Consider the following 21,582-nt stretch of genomic DNA (forward strand, 5'->3'; position numbering starts at 1 on the left):
AGTAATCACACATGCTTATTAATTATATTTACGAACCTGATATGTAGATAATCTAATGTTTGTTTGGATTTGTTTTGATTCTACTTGCAGGCTATAAAATATATTGTTCTGTTTTACAATTGGAAACCTGCAAAGTAGATTGCATGAGGTGCCAGGGTTGTTCGTAATATTGACTATTAGTGTACACTGTTTTTCGGTTACTTTGAATATCATTTAAGGCTTAAACACCGTTGACGTCCCTGCCACTCATGGCAATCATGTTGCTGTTCTTTCCACACCCATTAGGATGGATCTATTTTTGTAAACTCTGAGGTTTAAAGAAAAAAGAGAGCTCAGGGTAGGACCTCTAGAACAAGTTGGAATTTTTGCATCTTGAGGGTTTTTGTACCGGGCTCTCCTGTTCTCCTCGCAAGCTAAAGATTCACTGATATTTTCTCTCCTTATTTTGTGTGACGAGTGTAAACTTGTAAAACCTCATATTTATGTATTTACTTATTTTAATGATAAATATCATACTGCTTGTCTATCATTTGTCTTTCTAATAAAACATGTAACCATAAACTTGCATTGGTTTTTGGAGGCCGGTTAACGGGGTCTATAGAACTAATTGATGGCACAAAAAATGCCTTGGGGTCATCCATAAAACAGTGGTTTTCTTGGCATAAAACATTTATTCACAAACAATGGGAAAAAAATATTTACATGTTTAGCATTGTATGTGTTACCTGGTTTGTTTAAACAGTTGAGTGAATGCAGTTAAACACCTGAACCAGCTCACCATGCTATTGTGACTCAAGTGGGAGATGTGAAAAAATACATGTTTTATTTTAATTGTTGTACTGGTTTAAAATAAATTAAAACTTACAAAAAATATTTTAGTAGTGCATGGGCAATAAGATTATACAACAATAGATCAGACTACTAGTAAAGCTGAGAGTATTTTATTGCCCTCTACCAGCCATAAGGGGAATTTTGTTTGAATTTATTTTTAAAATCAGAACTTTTGATAGAGAGAGACTTGTTTTTTTTAACATATCGTAGTGTCACAAATATAAGGCGCACATAAAAATGTTTCAGTCGATGTTTTGCCGGATGGTACCCATAATTGACAAATTCCCACATTTTCTTGTACGTCGTACACGTCTTAAAATGCATAATAAACGTACTTGTACGGCAAAAACGTACAGGTTGACAGGTGTGTTTTTTTATAATAAACCTCATTCATGTCGAGCAACTCAGGATCTCACAACAAAATGTTAATTAACAATATATATGATATTACGAAACACATGTACAGTATAACATGTAAACCACATAAATGAACACGTTTGAAAAAAATATGGTGCAAGATTATTTTGTATTTTGTAAGGGAAAATACGACAGTTTGTAGGGGCATGGAGCCCTGGAGGTTGACAGGTAAGGAAGTTTGACCTATGTCCTACTCCCTTTGGGAACATGATTATGTTACATTACTGTATAGTTCAGATGTTCTTTGTGTAAATAATTGATTCTTTCCTTTTGTTAATCAATGATTGATGTTGGTTTTGTTTGTGCTGTTCCTGTATATAAAACAAATAAAAGTGCGCGCATTTGCGCGCGTGTGCGCGTATGTCTGAACAAACTACAGTTTCTCCTGTTGTCCCCAACAGGCCCCGCCCTTTGGCAACAATTCCCCAATCAGAGCGAAGAACGCCCTCCTGGGGCTCAGGACAGGAGACGAAGTGAGGAAAAAGAAAAAGGGGCGGGCAGAGGGTGAGCAGATGGAGGCTGGCGGGCTGTGGGGGAGGGTCACGTGTGTACACATTGTAACGCTAGTAACGTCTAGAGCGGACAGCCCTCTTCCCCCCCCTTAGATTAAAACGAGCCTCGTTCCAAAAGTTGATAGTCGAGAGTGACGAATGGAGTAAAACACCTTGATTCTCCCCTCTCGCCTTTGTAACTTCTAGAGGATCGACGGGACAGCAACCAGACCTGTTTTTCTTATTTCGGGACAAAAGAAGCGACTGAAAAATGTGTGTCGAAATGATCCGTCCTGACCCGATGCCTCCGTAGGTTGCTCCGACCAAGTCTCAGACGTCTCTGGTGAGTCGCTTTTGACTTATCGCCTGTTAAGGAAAACCCCGCGAAAGAAGTGGCCATTTCTTTCAATTTCCGAGTCCAGTAGTAGTAGAGAAAGGTTGAAAACGCGTATTTAAGCGTGACAGCTAGCCTCAGTTTCTGTTGTTGTGTCAAGTTGGATGGAGGTCGTCACAATTGATCCCTCGGTGCATTCTATGAAAGATCGTACAATACTGACTTTTAAAACTTTATAACTTATTATTGTATTAATAGACGTGGACGTTCCCTATTTGAACGTGTTCCAGAGCTTGCTTAAAGAAACCTTGATATTCACCCTATATTATCCATTATCTGCACCGCTTATCCTCAGTAAGGTCGCGGGGGTGCTGGAGCCCATCCCAGCCAACATCCGGCAATGGGCAGGGGACACCCTGAACTGGTTGCCAGCCAATTGCAGGTCACACAGAGACAGACAATTTGTTATGCCGAGAAATGCATCCCTGCCGAGATTTGCATCCCCTAGCTACTATAATCACTTTTACCTCGTTTTATCTCACTTTTATATCAATTTTCGGGAATGTAATGGCGAACATATAACCAAAACCACTTTGTCTTGCATTTGTTGGGAATGTAATACAACCTAAACCATTCCGTCTTTGTATTTGTTGTGAATGTAATCGAACGGTAATGCACACCGTATACAAATCACTTTTGAGCAGGTAACATGTTTATTTTGCCTTTTTCTATTCAAATCGCTCGCATTAAAACTGTTATGTACTCTACCATAAAGCTTATGTCAGCATAATAAGCTTTACGGTAGAGTGCATAACAGTTCTCAAAAGTGATTTGTATACGGTGTGCATTACCGTTCGATTACATTCACAACAAATACAAAGATAGAATGGTTTAAGTTGTATTACATTCCCAAAAAATGCAAGACGAAGTGGTTTTTGTTATATGTTCGCCATTACATTCCTGAAAAGTGGGATAAAACGAGGTAAAAGTGGTTATGGAAATGTTTAAATCTAGGCTTAAAACTTAAAACTTAAAACTCACTTCTACTCTATAGCATACGAGTAACCTAATCTTCTTATATGTAATAACTTGTGAAGCCCTTAGAGACTAATTGTGATTAAGGGCTATACAAATAAAAATGACTTGACTTGACTTGACTTGGTTATAGAAGCGAGGGGATGCAAATCTCGGCGGGGGTGCATTTCTCGGCATAACACCGGCCAATTAACCTGAAATGCATGCTTTTGGAATGTGGGAGGAAACCGGAGAGAACATGCAAACTCCACACAGGAGGTTCGATCTCATGACCTCAGAACTGTGTCGCACACACGCTAACCACTGTGCTGCCCTATATTATCCGTTATTTTTTTAATGTAAGTTGCAACTAAGATGTGAAACAGTTTCAACTTCATGCTATAACATTGTACAGTCCCAGGATGAAAACATGGTTTTGCCTAGTTCTGCCTTCTGCCAATCCAATGCACTACTGCAATATTTAGATTCTGACCAATTCTGTACTTATCTTTTTTTCAACCTTATATATTTCATATGCTTACTCTTTTGACCTAGTTGCTATTAGTATGGTGTGTCTTTTTTGTTTTACATTTTTGCACGCGGGGTGAAAAGTAATTTTGTGTAGGCTGTGTGTTGTGCATACAGTATATTTGACAACAAAGTTGACTATGACCATGATAAAAGCAAATCTGTCAATAGTCAATTGTTCTTCCTTTAAAAGTGTGAAGTTGTGTGAGCTGTCCTTAAAAAGTTGAAAGCTAATATTTTATTTATTAAATGAACGGTGTGTAATATTCAGTGCGTTTTAGTGAGACAGAAACACCTTCATTCAATAATAAAAAAAACATTGAATTGAATAACAGGCAAATATAAATGAACTATCATACCAATGTTAATTTTTACAAGTATTCATAGGTCGAGAAATTTGTATATCTCTTACATAGCGGAATCCATACCTAGTAGTCGCCGCTGTGTTTGTCTGACATCTTGGTGCTACGCTGTCCTCATTTGGCCCTGGCTTTCGCTTATAATAGACAATACCGTGCCCCCCTAGCGGTCAAATATGACACAATTTACCTTTAAGTATGTCCTAACAATACCCAACTGAGTTCAAGTATCCATTATGCTTCAACTTCCACTGCGCCTTTCTTTTATCTTAGTTTTACCAGAGCTGTTCGGGGTGGAATGCATTAGGTTCGAGGCGTGGGGCATCTTGCTTGTTCCGCAGGATTTTTAAAAATGTATATTTGTCAGTGTCGCATGAAAACGGTGTAAGTAAGGAAAAGCCTCCTTTAAGTGCTTAGAGTAAAGTCCAAACGCCATCCCACACTCCAAACTGGATGAAAAAAATTATCTAAGCACGTTTAAACCAGCTCAGTAGCCTAGATGGTAAGGCGCCCGCTTTGAGACTGGGAGGTCGGTGGTTCGCGCCCCGGCCGAGTCATTCCTAAGACTTAAAAAGTGGTCGGCGGCGCCCTATGTTGGCTGCGGCTTCATCGGCTCGCTACAACGGGTCAGGTGCAATCGACATTTCGTTCTGTGTACATTGTTACACAGAATGACAATACAAGGAAATTATTATTATTATTATTATTAAGAAATAAGTGCACTTGCATGTGCATCATGAATGAGCTGACAGACGCTGCAATAATGGCACTAGCCAGGAAATGGCGGCAGAGAGAGACAAAGTTCTAAATGATGTACTGCGCCTTTAATGATTGGAATTCTTTCAGTACTTTTCTTAGTTCAGTAAATTTAGTGTTGCTTATTACACGTAGCAGTATATATATTTTTTAAATCCACTACAAAAATTGTTATACCGCGTACACAATTTGAAATGATAGAAAGGAAAAAAAAAATACAGTGAAAACGTATAAATTGACAGGTATGAGTTTTTGCAGACATCGTGCTCAGTTTTAAGTGACACAATCAAAAAGTTCGATGTTCACGCTTGTCAAAGAGGATATTATACAAGTGTTTAGTTTATGATTCAAATAGACTGATTTATCTGTCACATTGTTGTAGTGAATATTCAAATTATTCAATTTTTTTTTTTCCCAAGATTTATCTTAATAAACTAGGAGCGGGTGAGTACCGATACCAGCTATTGGTATCTTTAAAAATGTCACTAATTTAATACAGAAGAGATTATTATTCTAATTATATAATTAAACAGGTATCAAACAGCCATAATATAAACTATATGTTTATTCATAGTTGGTGTAACTGTTTTAAATACCGAAAAATATCAGAAAAAGCTCTCACTCATGAGAACTTGGTAGACGTTATTGTGACGGCAGAATTTATAATGCAGGCAGGGTATACCGAATTTGGTGGATGTTGTATTTATTCACTTGCTTCATTTCAGGAATAAAATTAAAAAGGTTTTTTAACGAAAACAGAAATCAAAATAACAACAATTGAAAGTAGTAGTTCTATTATGGTATTGAACAAGTACAAGTAAGAGCTGCAGTTTCACCAAATCCTTCTGTAATCTTCCTTCTCAGCACATTAAATGTCACCTGAGATGTAAGCCCCCACCCACCTGCTTGTCCGGAACTGCCACACTTGTTGTCTACGTCATCCCATTGACCGAAAGCGACACGTAGCGTGTGTGGGCTGCGGCTTGTGTGCGATTATGCCTGCTTTGTGCTTAATGCTGAACTCTAACTCCAGTTTGTTGACAGAACGGGTCCATCGTTCTGCCACCAAAAAACAGTCACTTTAAAACTGTCATGGAAACCTCACCACCAATTGATGATGTAGTGGGGTGAATAATATTTCAGATAAATGTCATGCTAAGGTGCTGGCAAGGTAAATATGATCTCGGTTTGCAGTAAACCAGTGGTCGCCGTTCTACGAGAGATGATGCTGAGAGAAGCATACAGAATTTTTTTTTTTATCTCAAACAATGACCTACAGTTTTAAATATGTCCACTGGATGTCTCAACGTGCCACTCCAAACTACCAACTGTAACTGAATATGCTGACTACCATTTATCATTCAGGGAACATTTATGGTAACACCCATCCAGATATTATTTTATCTAAAATAGTCCTTTTTTAAGGCAATATGACTGCACTCACCTGGATTTTTTTGGCCCTTGTCCTTTTGTGTTGTCCATAAGAACTATTTTTCATTTTACTTGTCAAAATTTAATACATTTCATGCAATAAAACACTTCATAAGTAGCGCTGTAACATTGACTATTTCAATGAAACACAACTTGTGAAGGTAAATACAAATTGGTTTATGCTACTTATTTTCCTCATGTATTGCTGAGGTATATGATTTAAAACTCTATCGGCAGATTTAAAAGAAAAAAAACATAAATCAGGAATTTATTTTCTCTGGCCTGGCCCCTGTGCAAATGTCTTCGAACCAATGCGCCCCGTGAGTGAAAAAGTTTGCCTACCCCTGCTTTAAATAATTTCAAACAGCGGTCGAGTAGTGCTCAAAATGAATTCATATTAGGTCTGTTTAGTGGACACACCCTTTTTTCAAACTCGGATGATTTAATAAGAATTAGAGCGATCACAGTAGTGGAGTTACATCTTGGTCTGCTGTTCATAATTTTGAAACCGCATAAAGCTACTGTAAAACAAACTAAACATCTAACTAGATGTTTTTTTTTCAATATAGCAGATTTACTACTCAAATTGTGGATGTTTGTAACCGGCAACATGTTATGCAGAACTTTTTAATCATTTGTCTTATTATTATATTAGAATATTAAAGAATAGGTCTTAGGAGCTATTGCCGTTTTTAAAAACATGACTATGATATTTGAAAGTCTTTTAGAAGAAGCTTGTGGTCGCAATGCGGTACTTCTGCTGTAAATTATACAGCAAGTTGAGAGCAGAATGTCACGTAGTCTCCCTCGCCTCCGATCACCGCTGCCCAGCCGCAACATTTGTGAATGTGAGTCATCTAATGTTTTTTATTTGTATAGTAGGCCTGCCTCAATGTGCAGTCAATCATATGACAGAATCCAGTCATTTCTCAGAAGGCGGTGAGAATTCCAGTAAGGATGTACTGTAAGACTAAGGAGGTGGGGCCCAAGATGACATACACAATATAACGCACGGAGCACATGGGGGTCACTCTCACGACATCATACTTGGTGGGGCTCTCGCCATCTGGGAAATAATTTATTCCACCACTCTTGACGCAAAAAGTTCAGACGGGGCTGGCCCTGCAGTTACGTGTGAGCTGAACCAAATGTTATTGCCAAGGATTGAGAATGGAGTGTGCTTTTAGTGTCAGTCACCGTGCAAAGCTGTCAGCACTCGGAGGTGTGGTCTGAGACAAAAACAGAGGATTGAGGGAAAAGAGGACACAAAGCGTTTAAGTTTTATTTATTTTTTGCAGTGAATAAAGTGACTACAAAGCAGACAACGAAGAATATGAAAAAACAATGAGCTAGGTTGCTTCCTTACCACGGAAATGCATTTTGGTTGCAAATTTCTCTCCCCGTTAATTCTAATTTTATTAAAACAGAAGAGGATGATGGTCAGTGATCAACAATAAGAAACAAATATTTGCAAGATTATACTTTCAATCCCACAATTGTTAAATGAATGCTTATAGAAGCAAAGAATGAGTCAGATTGTTGACTTTAAAAAAAAGCAAATCTAACTTTTTCATTGGAATTTGAATTCGCAGAATTCTGACTTGAAGTCGTAAAATTCTCACCTAAAGTCATAATTACATTTGAGATTTGCTTTGCCACCAATGCATAACCAAAATAAGACCCAGAAAAGCTCGTAAGTTGAGTGTTTAGTTATTTAGACAATCAATACCAACAGAAGAACTCAACTTTTGAGGTAGAAATGTAACCAAGAGTAGACAGTGTTATTCTTTCTATACATTTCATATGCAAGGCACCTCAATATGATTCACACAAGATCTACAACCATCAACAAACACAACACAGGAGAGAAAACCTAAATACTTTAAAATGTACTAAGGGAACATGTGACAAAATTAAATTAAACAAAGTAAATTAAATATATCCATCAATCCATAACCTGCACTTCTTATCCTCAGTAGGGTCGAGGGGGTGCTGGAGCCCATCCAAGCTAACTTCAGGCTGTTGGCAGGGAACACCCTGAACTGGTTGCCACCCAGTCACAGGGCACACAGAGACAGACAGCTCACTTGCCTATTCACGGCTAAGGACAATTCGGAGAGGCCAATCAACCTGACATGCATACATGCATGTTTTTGGGTTGTGGGAGGAAGCCGGAGTGCCCGGAGGAAACCCACACAAGCGCGGGGAGAACATGGAAACTCCGCACAGGAAGGCTGGTAGCTGGATTTGATACCATCACCTCAGAACTGTGCCGCGGACGCGCTAACCACTCATCCGCCGTGCCGCCCATGAAATATATAGAATTTAGATAAAGAGGTGTTCAAATCAATAGATTTCTGCCTGGGACATACCTAAAATTTCAGTCATTATGACTGGGTCGGGCCTGGCTTCTCTCTTGCTGAGTTTTAAAAAAAATGTATTATCCACCCGTTATTGGTCTTAATGTATTATCCACCCGTTATTGGTCTTGTCTTTCTGCTTTTCACTCTCTTGCCACGCTTGATTCTTAAGGACGTACTGCTGCTGGGGTTTATGGCCGACTTTTCAACCTCTCAAAATAACACCCGGACATAAAAGATTTCCTTCAACTCTTGCAAAATGATTGAAAATTGTCACTTAATGTAACCTGCAGACACAGAATGATAAACTATGTAAATGTTTAACTTAGATTTTGTTGGAAAAGACAGGTTTTGTTTGGTTAGCATAAATCACCTCTCCCCTCCTCACAAATGAAATATGCAGACACATTTCTGCAAATCAAGTTAATTGGTCAAGTACGGGCTGGGTCGGCTTTTAATACTTGCGGGCTTGGGTCGGGCTGGAATCTTATTCCCCATCTTACCTCTAGTTCGAATGTATTTCGAGTTATTATTTTATGAGATGAAATGCCAGCATTGTGTGAAAGAGCTGTCGATACACTTCAAGACACTTTGGTGAGTCCTATTTGACTCTAACAAATTGATAAAATATCTGTTGGCACTGTTTCGACTCAGATATGTATGTAGGCTACATAGCCACAAGTTTTTTTTTCCTTTTATTCATAAAAATAAGATTTAAAAAAATTAATAAATAATTATTTTGTCCCCATTATTATCTGTTTGTGTTAAAAGAGTCTGAATGGAGTACCATCAATGAAATGAACTTATGCTCGCGCTAATTAACTTTACGATTCATGACATGACACAGTTAGTGTTTAAAAAAACTTCAGGGACATGGTAGCCGGCTAATTGCAGTGTTAACTTACTGCAGGAAAGTGCTTGTAAATGAATCACGCGGTACAGTTTACATGCGGCCCGAGCGGTGCTGTTGTGGGTGAAAACAGACTTTTGTGGAGAGTAACTGGAGACACTCTTCCTGCTGACCCTGTTTCAAGTCCAACTGCTTTGACTCCTAGTTTCAGCCACAGCCTCATTATAGCAAGCTAGAGTAGTACAGAGAGGGACTGACTGACGTCTCAGCCTCCCTTAGGCCTAAACAGACATTAGTGATTATTACATAAGGGAAAAGAATGATTTTACTGTAAATGCGAATCATCCTAGTGAAAACAGATTGGCCTTCCTGTCCTTTGTTGCAGATTAGCCTGTGTTTTTCTTCTGCATTTATTCACACATCATACAGGAACGTCTTTGGGAGGACGGCAAAACTGCAAATGACCAAATCAAGCTCTTAGAAAATAAACAAGAGCAAGCAGTTCGGATAACTTTGGCTCGATCCCTGATACTCCCTGATCATTTTCCTTGACCTCTCCATGAACTCCCAGACACTCGGTGTGGCTTTTTCACTGAAGCCTTTGCTCAATATAAATCTAGTTGTTGCCATGTGTCAAGATTCAAAGTTTCAGCCCATTTTTTCAATGCAGTATTTGTCTTAGTTTTGGCTCTTATGCGTGCATCAAAGACCCTGTGGTATTTTGACTTGGCAAATCTAGTTATCTTTTAAAATATAAATACGTTTTTTTATGGACTATCAGGCGCATCAAAAAAACACAAACTGACCGGAAATGTTAACACCTTATAATCTTGTGCGCCATATACGCGGACAAGATCGGGAAGGGCGTTAATATATTTTTGCAATTATAGATCAGTCGACAGGGATTGAACCGAATAGAAAGGTTAAAGTACCCAATCGTAACCACCAGGCTGCTCGGGACATGAATGGTTTTTCACAATTGCATAACATTGAATACAACAAGAATCAAACCTGGATCGCGGGTATCCACTCGATCCACAAGAACAATTAGGATACAGACAACACATTATAGATATTTGGTCTTATCTCATTATGAAGCTATTTTTAGTCACGGTACGAGATATGTTAAGAGTGAAGAGCATTTTGCTTGACTTTTTCTCAGCTTAAACTAAGCATTGTAAGAGACTTTTTTTTAAATAAATGCAGCCAAGCATGTATTTTTATCTTTTAGGACGACAAAATTACTTCCCGCAATGACTTTCTTTTCATTTAATTCCAAATTTTGTGTGCTTCCTTAAGACTGCGTGTGAGCGATAAAATTCTTTATGTCATTGGTACCATGAACCCGTTCAATGTCAGAGGTTATTCTTACGACAGGGTAATGTGGACCAAAACCCCGTGCGAAAAGTGAAAATTGACAAAATAGCGTCCTACTTCGATTAAAGCCCTGAAGGAGCAAAATTCCCTGGATATGACTTCCTTACTGAAAGTATACGGTGGTTGGTTGTATCCCTTAAACCCTAGGGTCGAAGGGGCACCACTTCCTGTGGTGTGTGTTGGGCAAGTACAGCCTGGTGGCGCCCATTCCTCCTCAGGCTGTAACAAAATAACAACTATAAATCCAAAAACATTAAAGCACAGAACACTAACTTGCATTTGAATGATTGCTCTTTATTGTCATTATACAAAGGTACAACAAAATTGAAGGGCTTCTCTTTTCAGAAAGTGACATAGTGAACGGCATCCCGTATCTTAGGATTAAGCCAGGTCTCCACGATTATTAAAATACAGCTCTCCTGAATGTAACGGTTTCCCACAAGTTGAAGCTCCAGGTCACCCATTTCATGGATAATATATCTAGTGTTGTTGGGATACAGGCTTTGTTGCAGGGGTGGTTAGAGAGAGTTGTTAGCCTAGCTGTAGCTGTAGGTTGGACTTGCAGACTTGCTTTTGCCTAGTGCCTCTACCAACACTGCCTCAGTCACTTTCCGAATCCCATAACAATCCACGGCGAACCCGCTGGTGAACAGCATTTCATTGTGCCCTACTGATTTTCCTCAGTGTCTGATTTAATACACCAGCCTATCTCAGTTGTGCACACACTGTCAAACACACAAAGACCCCCTTAACTTGCCCCGTGATAGAAATTGGTGTGTGATCAGTACATAATGTACGATACTGGGATATCAATGACTAAAAAGACTATTCCAATTAATTCAAAATCCAGGAAGAGTGAACCAGCTATAACCGTAGCGCAAACCAGCGAGGGGTCTTAATGTCGTCACTGCACCCAGAAGCTGTTTCAACCACACACAAAAAAGTAATTAGTGTCACTCAGTCACGTCCAAAAAGGGGAATATCCAATATGTGCAACATGAATACTGCTAATTATTGCACATTATTGAACCTTTGTATTTCTTTTTTTGTTTTTCCCACCTTTTGCTTAACAGTTTTTATACCAACAGCTTAATAAACGGTCAAGGGCCTTCGCTCTAAAAATGCTGGTCTACTAGTGATCCCAAGAGCCAAGAAGAGATCCGCAGGTTCGAGAGCGTTCTCCATTCGGGCCCCGGTGCTGTGAAATGCTCTTCCCCCTGAGATTCGATCCGCAACCTAAGTGGAAATGTTTAAATCTAAGCTTAAAACGCACTTCTATTATATAGCATATGAATAACCTATATTTTATGTTGACAATATCAGGGGATGGGGTCATAATAGTCTGTAATAATAGTTTGCAATAGTCTTTGATCTGTGCAGCCCTTTGAGACTCTTTGTGATTAAGGGCTATACAAATAAACCTGACTTGAATTGACTTGACTTGACTGAACAAAACTAACATAAACCCCATTATCATGCACCATGTGGAAAGCAGCAGGACGGCACGTGATAGTGTGACAAAACCCTATAGAGGCGTCAAACAATTCGGTTTTGTGTGGCAAAAGAAGAACAAGGCCTTCTTCATTTACTCCGGCTCGCTGGTGCTGGCACAAGGCACGTCCTGCAATGTTCATATTCATTCGTTTGGATGCAGTTGATTGGAATTAATGCTGCTTCTCCAGGTCAGAAAATAGTTTGTGTCTGCGTTTGACTGCTAGATTAATAACCAGTAATAAATTGAATGTTTTTTTGTTTTTTTTAAATTCGTAATATTATTTTATGTGTACATCAGGATACCAAAAATTTGGAATTTTTTGCTTGACCGGGTTATTAGTGCAAATACGGTGCAAACCTTTAAGCAAAGGTTGGCAGAAATAGATTTGTCAAATTTTCTTAGGGGAGGGGGCGTAAGGTGACCATATTTGGCCATGCTCACTCTCAGCATTTTTTTTTTTTGTGTGTCATGTTTTGATTAATGTATCCAACAATACCTTCAATAAACATTTCATTTCATTTCATGTATATAGTTACTTAGTTTCTATTTTTTTTTACGCTGGCAATTTATGTGGACTACAAAGTAAGAATTTCTTTGTAGAGAGAAGCCTGGTTCTTTACTGTGCATATGACAAACACTTTGAATTTAGATAAAAGATGAACTTGTCATTTGAGAATATTTTAAAATGTGATCACTCACGAAATCGACGGCAAATGTTTTGTGTTGGGTTTAGATTCAATGAATCAGATGCTGATTATTAAAGAATTGTTACAAATTACCTAATTGTTGCATTTAAAGGTTAGTCACAAGCTATAAAGCATTTTTTCACAAGCTATGAGTGGTAAATTTGGAGTAAAACAGGTTTAGAATCTTTTTACAGGATGTATATTTTTAATAAGCAAAACTTGAATAAATATGTAGGGAGGGAATTTTGCAATCTATGTTTCCGTAGCGTTACTCATCAAAACATTGCCACGAACAGCAACTTTGAACTTTCCAGTCACTTCCTACCAAACTTGCATTAGTTCCACCCGGATTTATAAGTGTGTAGTTACCCATTATACCTTGCACGTTTGCCATATTGCCCAGCAGAAAACATCTTTCAAAATCAAAAGTGAAACGTCATTTTTTTAATTCAATGCTTATTCAAACGGAGCGAAGTGACAATTGTCGTTTTGTGCAAAGTTGGGACAAAATCAGTGGAAACAAACGGGCATCTGTAAGCTTTTGTCACACTCGCACAAACACTGTCAAGAATTGGCAATGGGTTTCTCTCTCCAAAGTGTCTACAAGCCCATCAGTCAGCTCACCGGTGCAATTACTTTGAGAAATCGAAAGACCTTTGGGGCAAAGTTCTTTACGGATTCCTAACAAGCACGACTAGCAAGGCTACCCGAACATGACACAAACTGATATTGTGAACTATCTTGTGAATTCTGTGAGTGCCTATACCAGGGCTCAGTAACCCAGAATGTTGAATGAGCCATATTGTATCAAAAAAGAAAACCAAACAAACAATAAACTAATTCGTCCAGAACTGCAAAAAGATAAAAGCCTTATATGAGCTTGATAATGAATGTAACACCTCATGTATGTATCTACAGTATATTAGCCCGCCATCTTTATAAACCAGGAGATGCAGTGCATCCTGTGGAGAATGATGCACCACGTGATTACTCTGTTGAAGGACACCGCCTCAAGTTTATCCCTTTAACATTCCAGCAGCCCACCTGCAGGCCATCAGACTGATGATAAACAAAGTCGTGTCTTCACGATGTCACTAGTCACTGAATTACTTCATGCCACATACTATTGGAAAGCCTAAACTATTCAAGATATGAGTATACTATTTCAAGACGCACTGATCACAGAAACATCTTGATCAGTCTAAAACAAGAAACCCAAACACTATGAAGATGGTATAACTCACCCAAAAGGTGCTGTAATACTTCACTAACAAAATGATTATTCACAAACATGGACTGGTTCACTTGAATCCGGTGAATCCAACCGTGTAAATATATAATATATATCCAACCGTGTAAATATTTACTCCAAAGCACACGATAATGCCAACAGATTTAAAGAACAATCCACATAAAATCATTCCTGCTTCATTTGACAATGTTTGTTGTAATCAGTTTGTGTTCCTCCATAATTCCCCTTTAATAATATAAATGAATGAAGATACATTTGGCTTCAAACATCTTTAACCAATAATAACCGATTCAAATTGTGTTGACACACTGGCTAGCCAATGAAATTCCCAACATAATTCGGTCGCTGGTTCGCGCCTCGACCGAGACATACCTAATTGGTATAATGGCGGCGCCCTCTGGCTGCGGCTGCATCGACTCGCTACAACGGGTCAGATGTATCGACATTTCGTTCTGTGTACATTGTTACAAAGAATGACAATACAAAGGAAATTATTATTATTATTATTATTAATTCAGATCCATTTTTACGCATGCATATTACATGCATTACGTGCACAATTAGTAAGTGACTTCTCTTTCGAGAAGTCAAACATTTACAACTCTTTTACAATGTCTTAAAAATAGCCAAAGTAAATAAATATAAAAAGTAGTAAATATACGGTTAAAAAGGTTTTAGGGCTGTAAATTGGTCGTTTCCACATGGCCACTTTTGGAAACACTTTGACATACCTTTAGAAAAACGGGTAAATTACAAATTTAGTTTTTCAGATTGTGATTAAATCTGACCTGGGACCAGGTAAGGCTTCATGCTATTGTCCCTGCTGTTTCCCAGCTAAAATACCCTTGCTAAAATCTTTTGCAAGCATGTGTTTGGGGGGAAAACAATTCGAGCGAGAATAAAACCTTCCATTCCTGTGTGTTCCAACTTAAATTACTTAATGTTAATACTACTTCCAGTGATTTATTTTTCAGTTTGGAACAAAACCTGAGAGTGTTACCTTTCATATAGACCAAAACCACCCAAATTCCTCGAATAGTTCCAGAATAGCATTCATTTTACTTTGGGTACGTTTTGGTTTTTATTACATTACTAATGAACTACATTATGTTTTGTTGCTTTGATCAAATTAAAGAAATGTAATAAAGAAATCCAAATTTTGATGTGGGTTTTTTTTGGCCAACAAAAGGAGATAAATAAAACGCTGCATGCATTCATAAAAATGAAACGGCAGCGTTTTGAAAAGCTAAATAAAATTAAGTGAGTACAATTAAAGTTTTATTTCTATGCAAATGTCTCAGGTCAGTGCTTGGGTAAAACGCAGCATCCTCTTCTCTCTCTTTTGATACGTAATCATCGCACCCATCCTTTTGGTCTGAGCAACAAAACACAAATAATATTTTAAAGTGTCATTTAAAATATGTACAAAAATCACTTATTAAAAACAGCTACCTTGTTGCTAAAAAGTGCCTATGTCAGGATTGTATTCTTACCCGTTTGATGTGACTCATGTGTTAAAATGGGTATTTTAGCGAGAGGTTAAGTTATTGTGGGGGCAGCACGGCGGAACAGTGGTTAGCGCGTGTGTGGCACAGTTCTGAGCTCATGAGATCGAACCTTCCTGTGTGGAGTTTGCATGTCCTCCCCGTGCTTGCGTGGGTTTCCTCCGGGCACTCCGGTTTCCTCCCAGATTCCAAAAACATGCATGTCAGGTTAATTGACCGGTCCAAATTGTCTCTAGGTGTGAATGAGCGAGTGAATTGTCTGTCTCTGTCTGCCCTGCGACTGGCTGGCAACCAGTTCAGGGTGTCCCCTCCCCACTGACCGAAGACAAATGGGGTGGGCCCCAGCACCCCACAACCCTACTGAGGATAAGCAGTGTAGATAATGAATGAATAAATAAGTTATTGTGATGCCGTCCCATTAAGGGGGCGGAGCTTGCACTACGCTCATCTCCAAGTTGGAGACTCCAACACAGGAAACATGGGAGAGAAGAAAACCAGCAGAGGAAAAATGTGGTAAAATAGTTCAAATGTAATTCTACACATTTTTACAGCATTGGAAAACGTTAAGTTTCTGTGTAATGTTTGTTCTCCTACAGAAACCATATTAAAAGAAAAATATATTTGCTCCCCAATCCTTTTCAACTTTTAAACATTGTTGGAAAAGCGCCAGGGAGCCACTCGGCAGCGCGAAAGAACTGGATTCGGCTCTAGAGCCGCAGGTTGCCGGACCTATACCTTTTAGCAATTTGAGGCTGGCAATTCTCTTCAAGTGTACTATTATTTTTTTTTATAAAAGACGGAGTTCACGATGTAAGACAGCATGTAATAATGTCAGCTTGAGTAAGTTATTGGCAGAGGTAGGTCTGCTGATCCACTCCTTCTTCATAATGTAGAAGTCAATATTTTTGAAGGAAATTATGATGACTGTATTGTGACCCCACAGTACAATGTAATGCAACAGGATTCACAGTCGCATATTCAACAAAGTAATATTGTATCTGTTGAAGCACATCGTCCAACAGCCACAGTCCAACAATGAGGGGTTAAATATAAAAACCTTCCAACTGAAAGTAAGTTTGGTAGATTTAGCATGCAAACATCATCAATGTCCGGATTGCGGCTACCAGATGCATAAAATCATGTAGTCAACGTACAAAATAACGTGCTCAAATCACGTTACCAGCCACAAAAGGATTGGATTGAGAATAGATACATTGCGGGGAGTCCTCGACAACTTCAGGTTCGGTCTTTCCCTTTACATCTGCTTAGTTTTAAGTCTCTGTTTTGGAATAACGAAAAATGTCCTCTTTGTATGGTGTGTAGCGCGGCACCAAAACACGACACAGTTAAACATGTTAGTGGACAGAAGGGTCATGTAGTGTCCAGCGCACACCTAGCACCAACCGCATGGGGAATTTGGCGACGACGCCCTTGGCTGTAGAACGTCAACAGTGCTGTGGCTCTGCACATCTGTAGCCGTTTTGAGTTGCGGCAAGCTGTTTACGTCGCATGTTTTCGGATCATGTGAGCATTACAAATGGAAACAACCTAAGCGACAACGAGAATGAGCACATATTTACTACTGCGCCGGAAAACAAAACTCAAATAAGGGCCCCCTCGTGTAAAATGTCAGCCCTAAATTTCTACACTACATTGCATGGGTTGCCATACGATGGAAAATAATGCCAGATTGCAACACATATGTGAAAAGTTGTCTTTTTGTTTTATTGTTGTCTTTTCTGTTGCCACAGTTCGGGAACAACTGGCCTTTGCTTGTAAATGTTACTCGAGGATTAAAGAAACCTTTTAGCAACCTGACAATGACCCCCTATAGTACGGAAAGAGAAGTAAAGCGTTTTAGATAGATGACTTCCACTGCTGTGGAATTTGCACTTAAAAACAAAGGAGTTGATATGTGGGTGAAAAAGATTAAATACTGTGAGTACATTGAAAATATTCAATGAGTTATTATTAAAACTCCAGGTTTCCTCCTGTTATGTATTGTACGAATAATGTTGGAAAAGACATCAACAAATTCCTCCTATAGAAGGGGAGCATAACTGTTTCCAGACGTAATCGCGGTGTTTTGTATTAAAAGCACAAGTGCTGAGGAACAGAGTAGCTCGCCGTTTTTCACTTGAGAATATTGTTGACCGAGGGCCAAAGTTATAAACCTTATTCGGACATATGGGAGGAAACTGGAGTGCCTATAGGAAACCTACACACAGGGAGAACATACAAACTCTGTACAGGGAGGCCGGTAGCTGGATTTGAACTCTGTGGCTGACGTGATAACTACTCATTCGCCGTTTGTGCGGCATACTGCTGTTCGTAGTCTAGAACTTTGTTCCTCTCTGCCCCCATCTACTCACTTAATGTTATGATAGGAACCTTCGTCAGCTCATTCATGATGCGCGTGCAAGTTCGTGCATTTCTTCAATGTGCTTGAATACATTTTTTTTTATTTAATCTTTCTTGGGGTTAGCATTTGGACTGTACTTGAAGAAAGCCTCTTATTACTTTCACCATTTTTCATGCTACACTTACAAATAAAAACAGAGGAAAAACCAACAGAGACAAGCATAACGTCACTCTCCAGCACTCCCCTCAGTCCCCATTTCCTCTAACCTAATGTGTTCCGCCCAAAAAAGCTCTGATAAAAATAAGATAAAAGTACATAGGAACAGTGGAAATGAAGTATAAGAGCTCTTTGAACATGGGAAGTTGGGAATTGTTAGCAAATACTTAATAGATACAATATTTAACTTTCACATTTTTATGGACACCTTAAATGATGCACCCCACCTCTAGATGTAATTTGTGAGCCTGGTGAACAACCGACGCTTAGATATACCCTCCTCTGCATGGTAAATGTCAATGGGTCGGATTTATGGTTTGGTTAGCTTGACCATTGTTCTTGTATTGCTGGGTATTCACTATTGAGGTACAATGAACTAATTTGTATTTATTTTTTTAAATGTGATTGCAGTCTGCCACAGACTGCGCTGCTCAGTGATCCAGCGATGTGGATCTGCATGGTTTACAATGAGACTGAAACCAGCCTGGACTTCCGCCTGTGCCAGGACTTTGGCCTCATCCTGTCCGTGTTGTCACTGGTCTACTTGCTGGTGTGCTTCCCGCTGGGCCTGTGCTACAATGTGCTGCTGGTTGCTGTCAACCTCTCTAACAAAATATCCATGACCATGCCTGATGTCTACTTCGTCAACATGGCCATCGCGGGTTTGGTGCTTAACGCAGTGGCGCCCATCGAGCTGCTTAGCTCCACCTTCACGCGCTGGCACGCGTGGGAGTACACCAACGAGGTGTACATCACACTGCTTATCCTCTTCAACATCTCCTCCCTGGTCATCATGTACTCCACCACACTGCTCAGTCTGGACTACTACATCGAGAGAGCCCTGCCTCGTACATACATGTCCAGCGTGTACAATACAAAGCACGTTTGCGGCTTCATCTGGGGAGGCGCCGTGCTGACCAGCTTCTCCTCGCTGCTCTTTTATGTGTGCAACCACATCTCCACCAAGATGGTGGAGTGTTCCAAGATGCAGAACAAGGAGGCAGCCGACGCTATCATGATGTTTATCGGCTACGTTGTGCCAGCCGTGGCGGTGCTTTATGCTTTCGTTCTCATCCTGCGCATCCGTAAGGAATCCACGCCACTGGACCAGGACTCGGCTCGTTTGGACCCTTCTATCCATCGACTATTGTTGGCCTCCGTGTGCGTGCAGTTTGTGCTGTGGACTCCGTACTACGTGACTCTTCTAGTGCACACGGTGGTTGGCTCTCCCGAGTATGTGGGTGGCTCGAGCTACATGGCCACCTACTATTTCCTGCGCTGTGTGTCCAAGCTCTTGGCATTCTCTAGCAGCTTCGCCATGCCACTTATGTATCGCCAGATGAACAAGAACTTTTCAAACAAGTTGCAGCGGCTGCTAGCTAGACTGCGCTGCTGGGACCGGCCTTGTCCACATGAACGCTCCACAGTGCAGCGAGTGGTCACGTGAAACTTTCTGCCCTTATCCGCAGCACTTATCGAGCCCTGCACACCTTCTCCCCACCCTCCAGAACCAGTATATCGCTGCTGCCACGCCCTCGCAGTTTTTGACTGCGTTAGAGCACGACATAGCTAACTGTGGAATTTCCTGTCATCTTCCGGAGCGTAAGCCGACAGATCCAAGAAACCACTAAGCGCTGACATTTTGTGTGATTGTGTGCGTGTGTGTGTGCGTGTGTGTGTGTGTGTGCGCGCACATATATTTGTGTGACCAAGGGAAGCTTCCACTAAGTCACTTTGGCTGCATCATCAGCTGTTAGCCTCCCCTTTGCAGTAGCCTGACATCCTGGCAATGTGATAAACTTGTGAATATCAGTGTACATCCAAGAAGCTCTTAATTATGACGTGTCTCCCCTGATTTACAGCTTGGAGTACAACATATAGAACTTTGAGATGAAGTTATTGTGCAAGGCGGACATTAGCTAACTAAAGTACGTTCACAAAGCACTATGAATCACAAAAGACAAGCTGCTTGGCCTTTAAATTAAGTCAAACTTAAGGGTCTTTTCTTTAATGCATTTTTGTTTTCTGCCGCCTGAATTTTCATTTTTATGGTGCCATCTGTTCTGTATGGTTATGCCGCTCTAATCCTTACAGAAAGCCTACCTCAGATGTGTTAACACCTTGTCTACACACAAAAATTGATGCCAGTATATATGGAAAAAATGTAATAGATTTAAAACACACTCCACCCAACATACATTCATTTATGTAAAGATTGTATGGGTTAAAATGCATAATCTGCATTTTTTCCAGTTAATAAATTAATTGAATTCAACTTATAAATTCCCACTCTTAATTTCACAATTGAGCAAATATGTTAGTTCTCTATTCTTGAAATGACAAATTTAAATACTTAAATTTATTGCACAGGCCTTAAATGAAGAAAATATCAAGAATTGGAGAGGAAAAAATTGACACTTGCAATACTTCATGTATATCCCTGTCCTTCCACAACGCCAGCAATTGTTCAGAATGCACAAAAATGTGTTGTCTTGGTTCTAGCTCATGTTTCTCAGGATTTCCTCTTAGAGGTTTCTATTTAAAACCAACATTGAGATGCAGATTTGGTTTAAATGTAAACTTTTTCATCATTCTTTAATTTTCCAATGTAGTCGTCTGTACACCGATGACACATTACCTCCAAGGTCAAACAACTTGGCCTTCCAAGTGTTTAAACTCTACCAAACAAGTGGAAATAGCTCTTAACTGATGCTTATGTATAATAACGAGAATTACTGTAACAAGACTCGTAATAGAAAAAGTCTGTCCACTGCCATCCCTCAAAATAAGCATTGCGCCATTTTGCTATTGTTTTCATCTCGTGAAATCATGTAAGAGAAGTTTTACAAAATATTAAAATAACTCTATTTTCAACATGCATTTCTGGTTTTTGTTTTTGGTTAACAGTGTGTAGTCTCAATGAACCCTAATCAATCTGTGACATTCTAACGATTGGTAGCTTGTCTGGTCCAAATGCTGAGATTGTCCATCGGACGACTGAGTTTCTGTCAACCCCAAACTGTATGCCTTTGTCTCACTGAATAAGGCCATTTAAATGCGCCTTTAAATATAAATGAATCTTTTATTACACATTTCTCTTTCCTGTTGCTTGTACCTATCCGTTCCTTGGAAGCACAAAAAAGGGCAAAGGAGTTTTTACTATGAAGTTTCCACTTATAAAAAAGTTTTGGCACTCCACTTAATTATCGGTTGTTTAGATCAGAAAATTCAGTTAAAGATATCAAAAAGCAGACAGAGTGATATTTGAGAATCAGTATGCTTGAAGTAAACTAAAGTACATCTGAACAAGCCATCTTC

At 39.5% G+C, this 21,582-nt stretch overlaps 1 protein-coding gene across 2 annotated transcripts; it reads left to right on the forward strand.

The window, feature by feature from the left end:
• Positions 1-1,772: 1,772 nt before the first annotated feature.
• gpr146 (G protein-coupled receptor 146) lies at positions 1,773-21,138 on the forward strand. Of its 2 annotated transcripts, none has more exons than XM_088329915.1 (2): positions 1,773-2,082; positions 18,676-21,138. In XM_088329915.1, exon 2 carries the CDS (start codon positions 18,710-18,712, stop codon positions 19,709-19,711), a length of 1,002 nt encoding a protein of 333 aa, XP_088186041.1. In that variant the 5' UTR covers positions 1,773-2,082; positions 18,676-18,709; the 3' UTR covers positions 19,712-21,138. The 2 variants fall into 2 exon arrangements, with proteins under 2 accessions (XP_088186041.1, XP_088186049.1); XM_088329923.1 differs by lacking the exon at positions 1,773-2,082 and adding an exon at positions 12,327-12,430.
• Positions 21,139-21,582: the final 444 nt, after the last annotated feature.

This window comes from Urocampus carinirostris, chromosome 1 (genome assembly GCF_059441175.1).
Source record: "Urocampus carinirostris isolate Australia breed hairy pipefish chromosome 1, RoL_Ucar_1.0, whole genome shotgun sequence".
Classification (NCBI taxonomy): Eukaryota; Metazoa; Chordata; class Actinopteri; order Syngnathiformes; family Syngnathidae; genus Urocampus; species Urocampus carinirostris.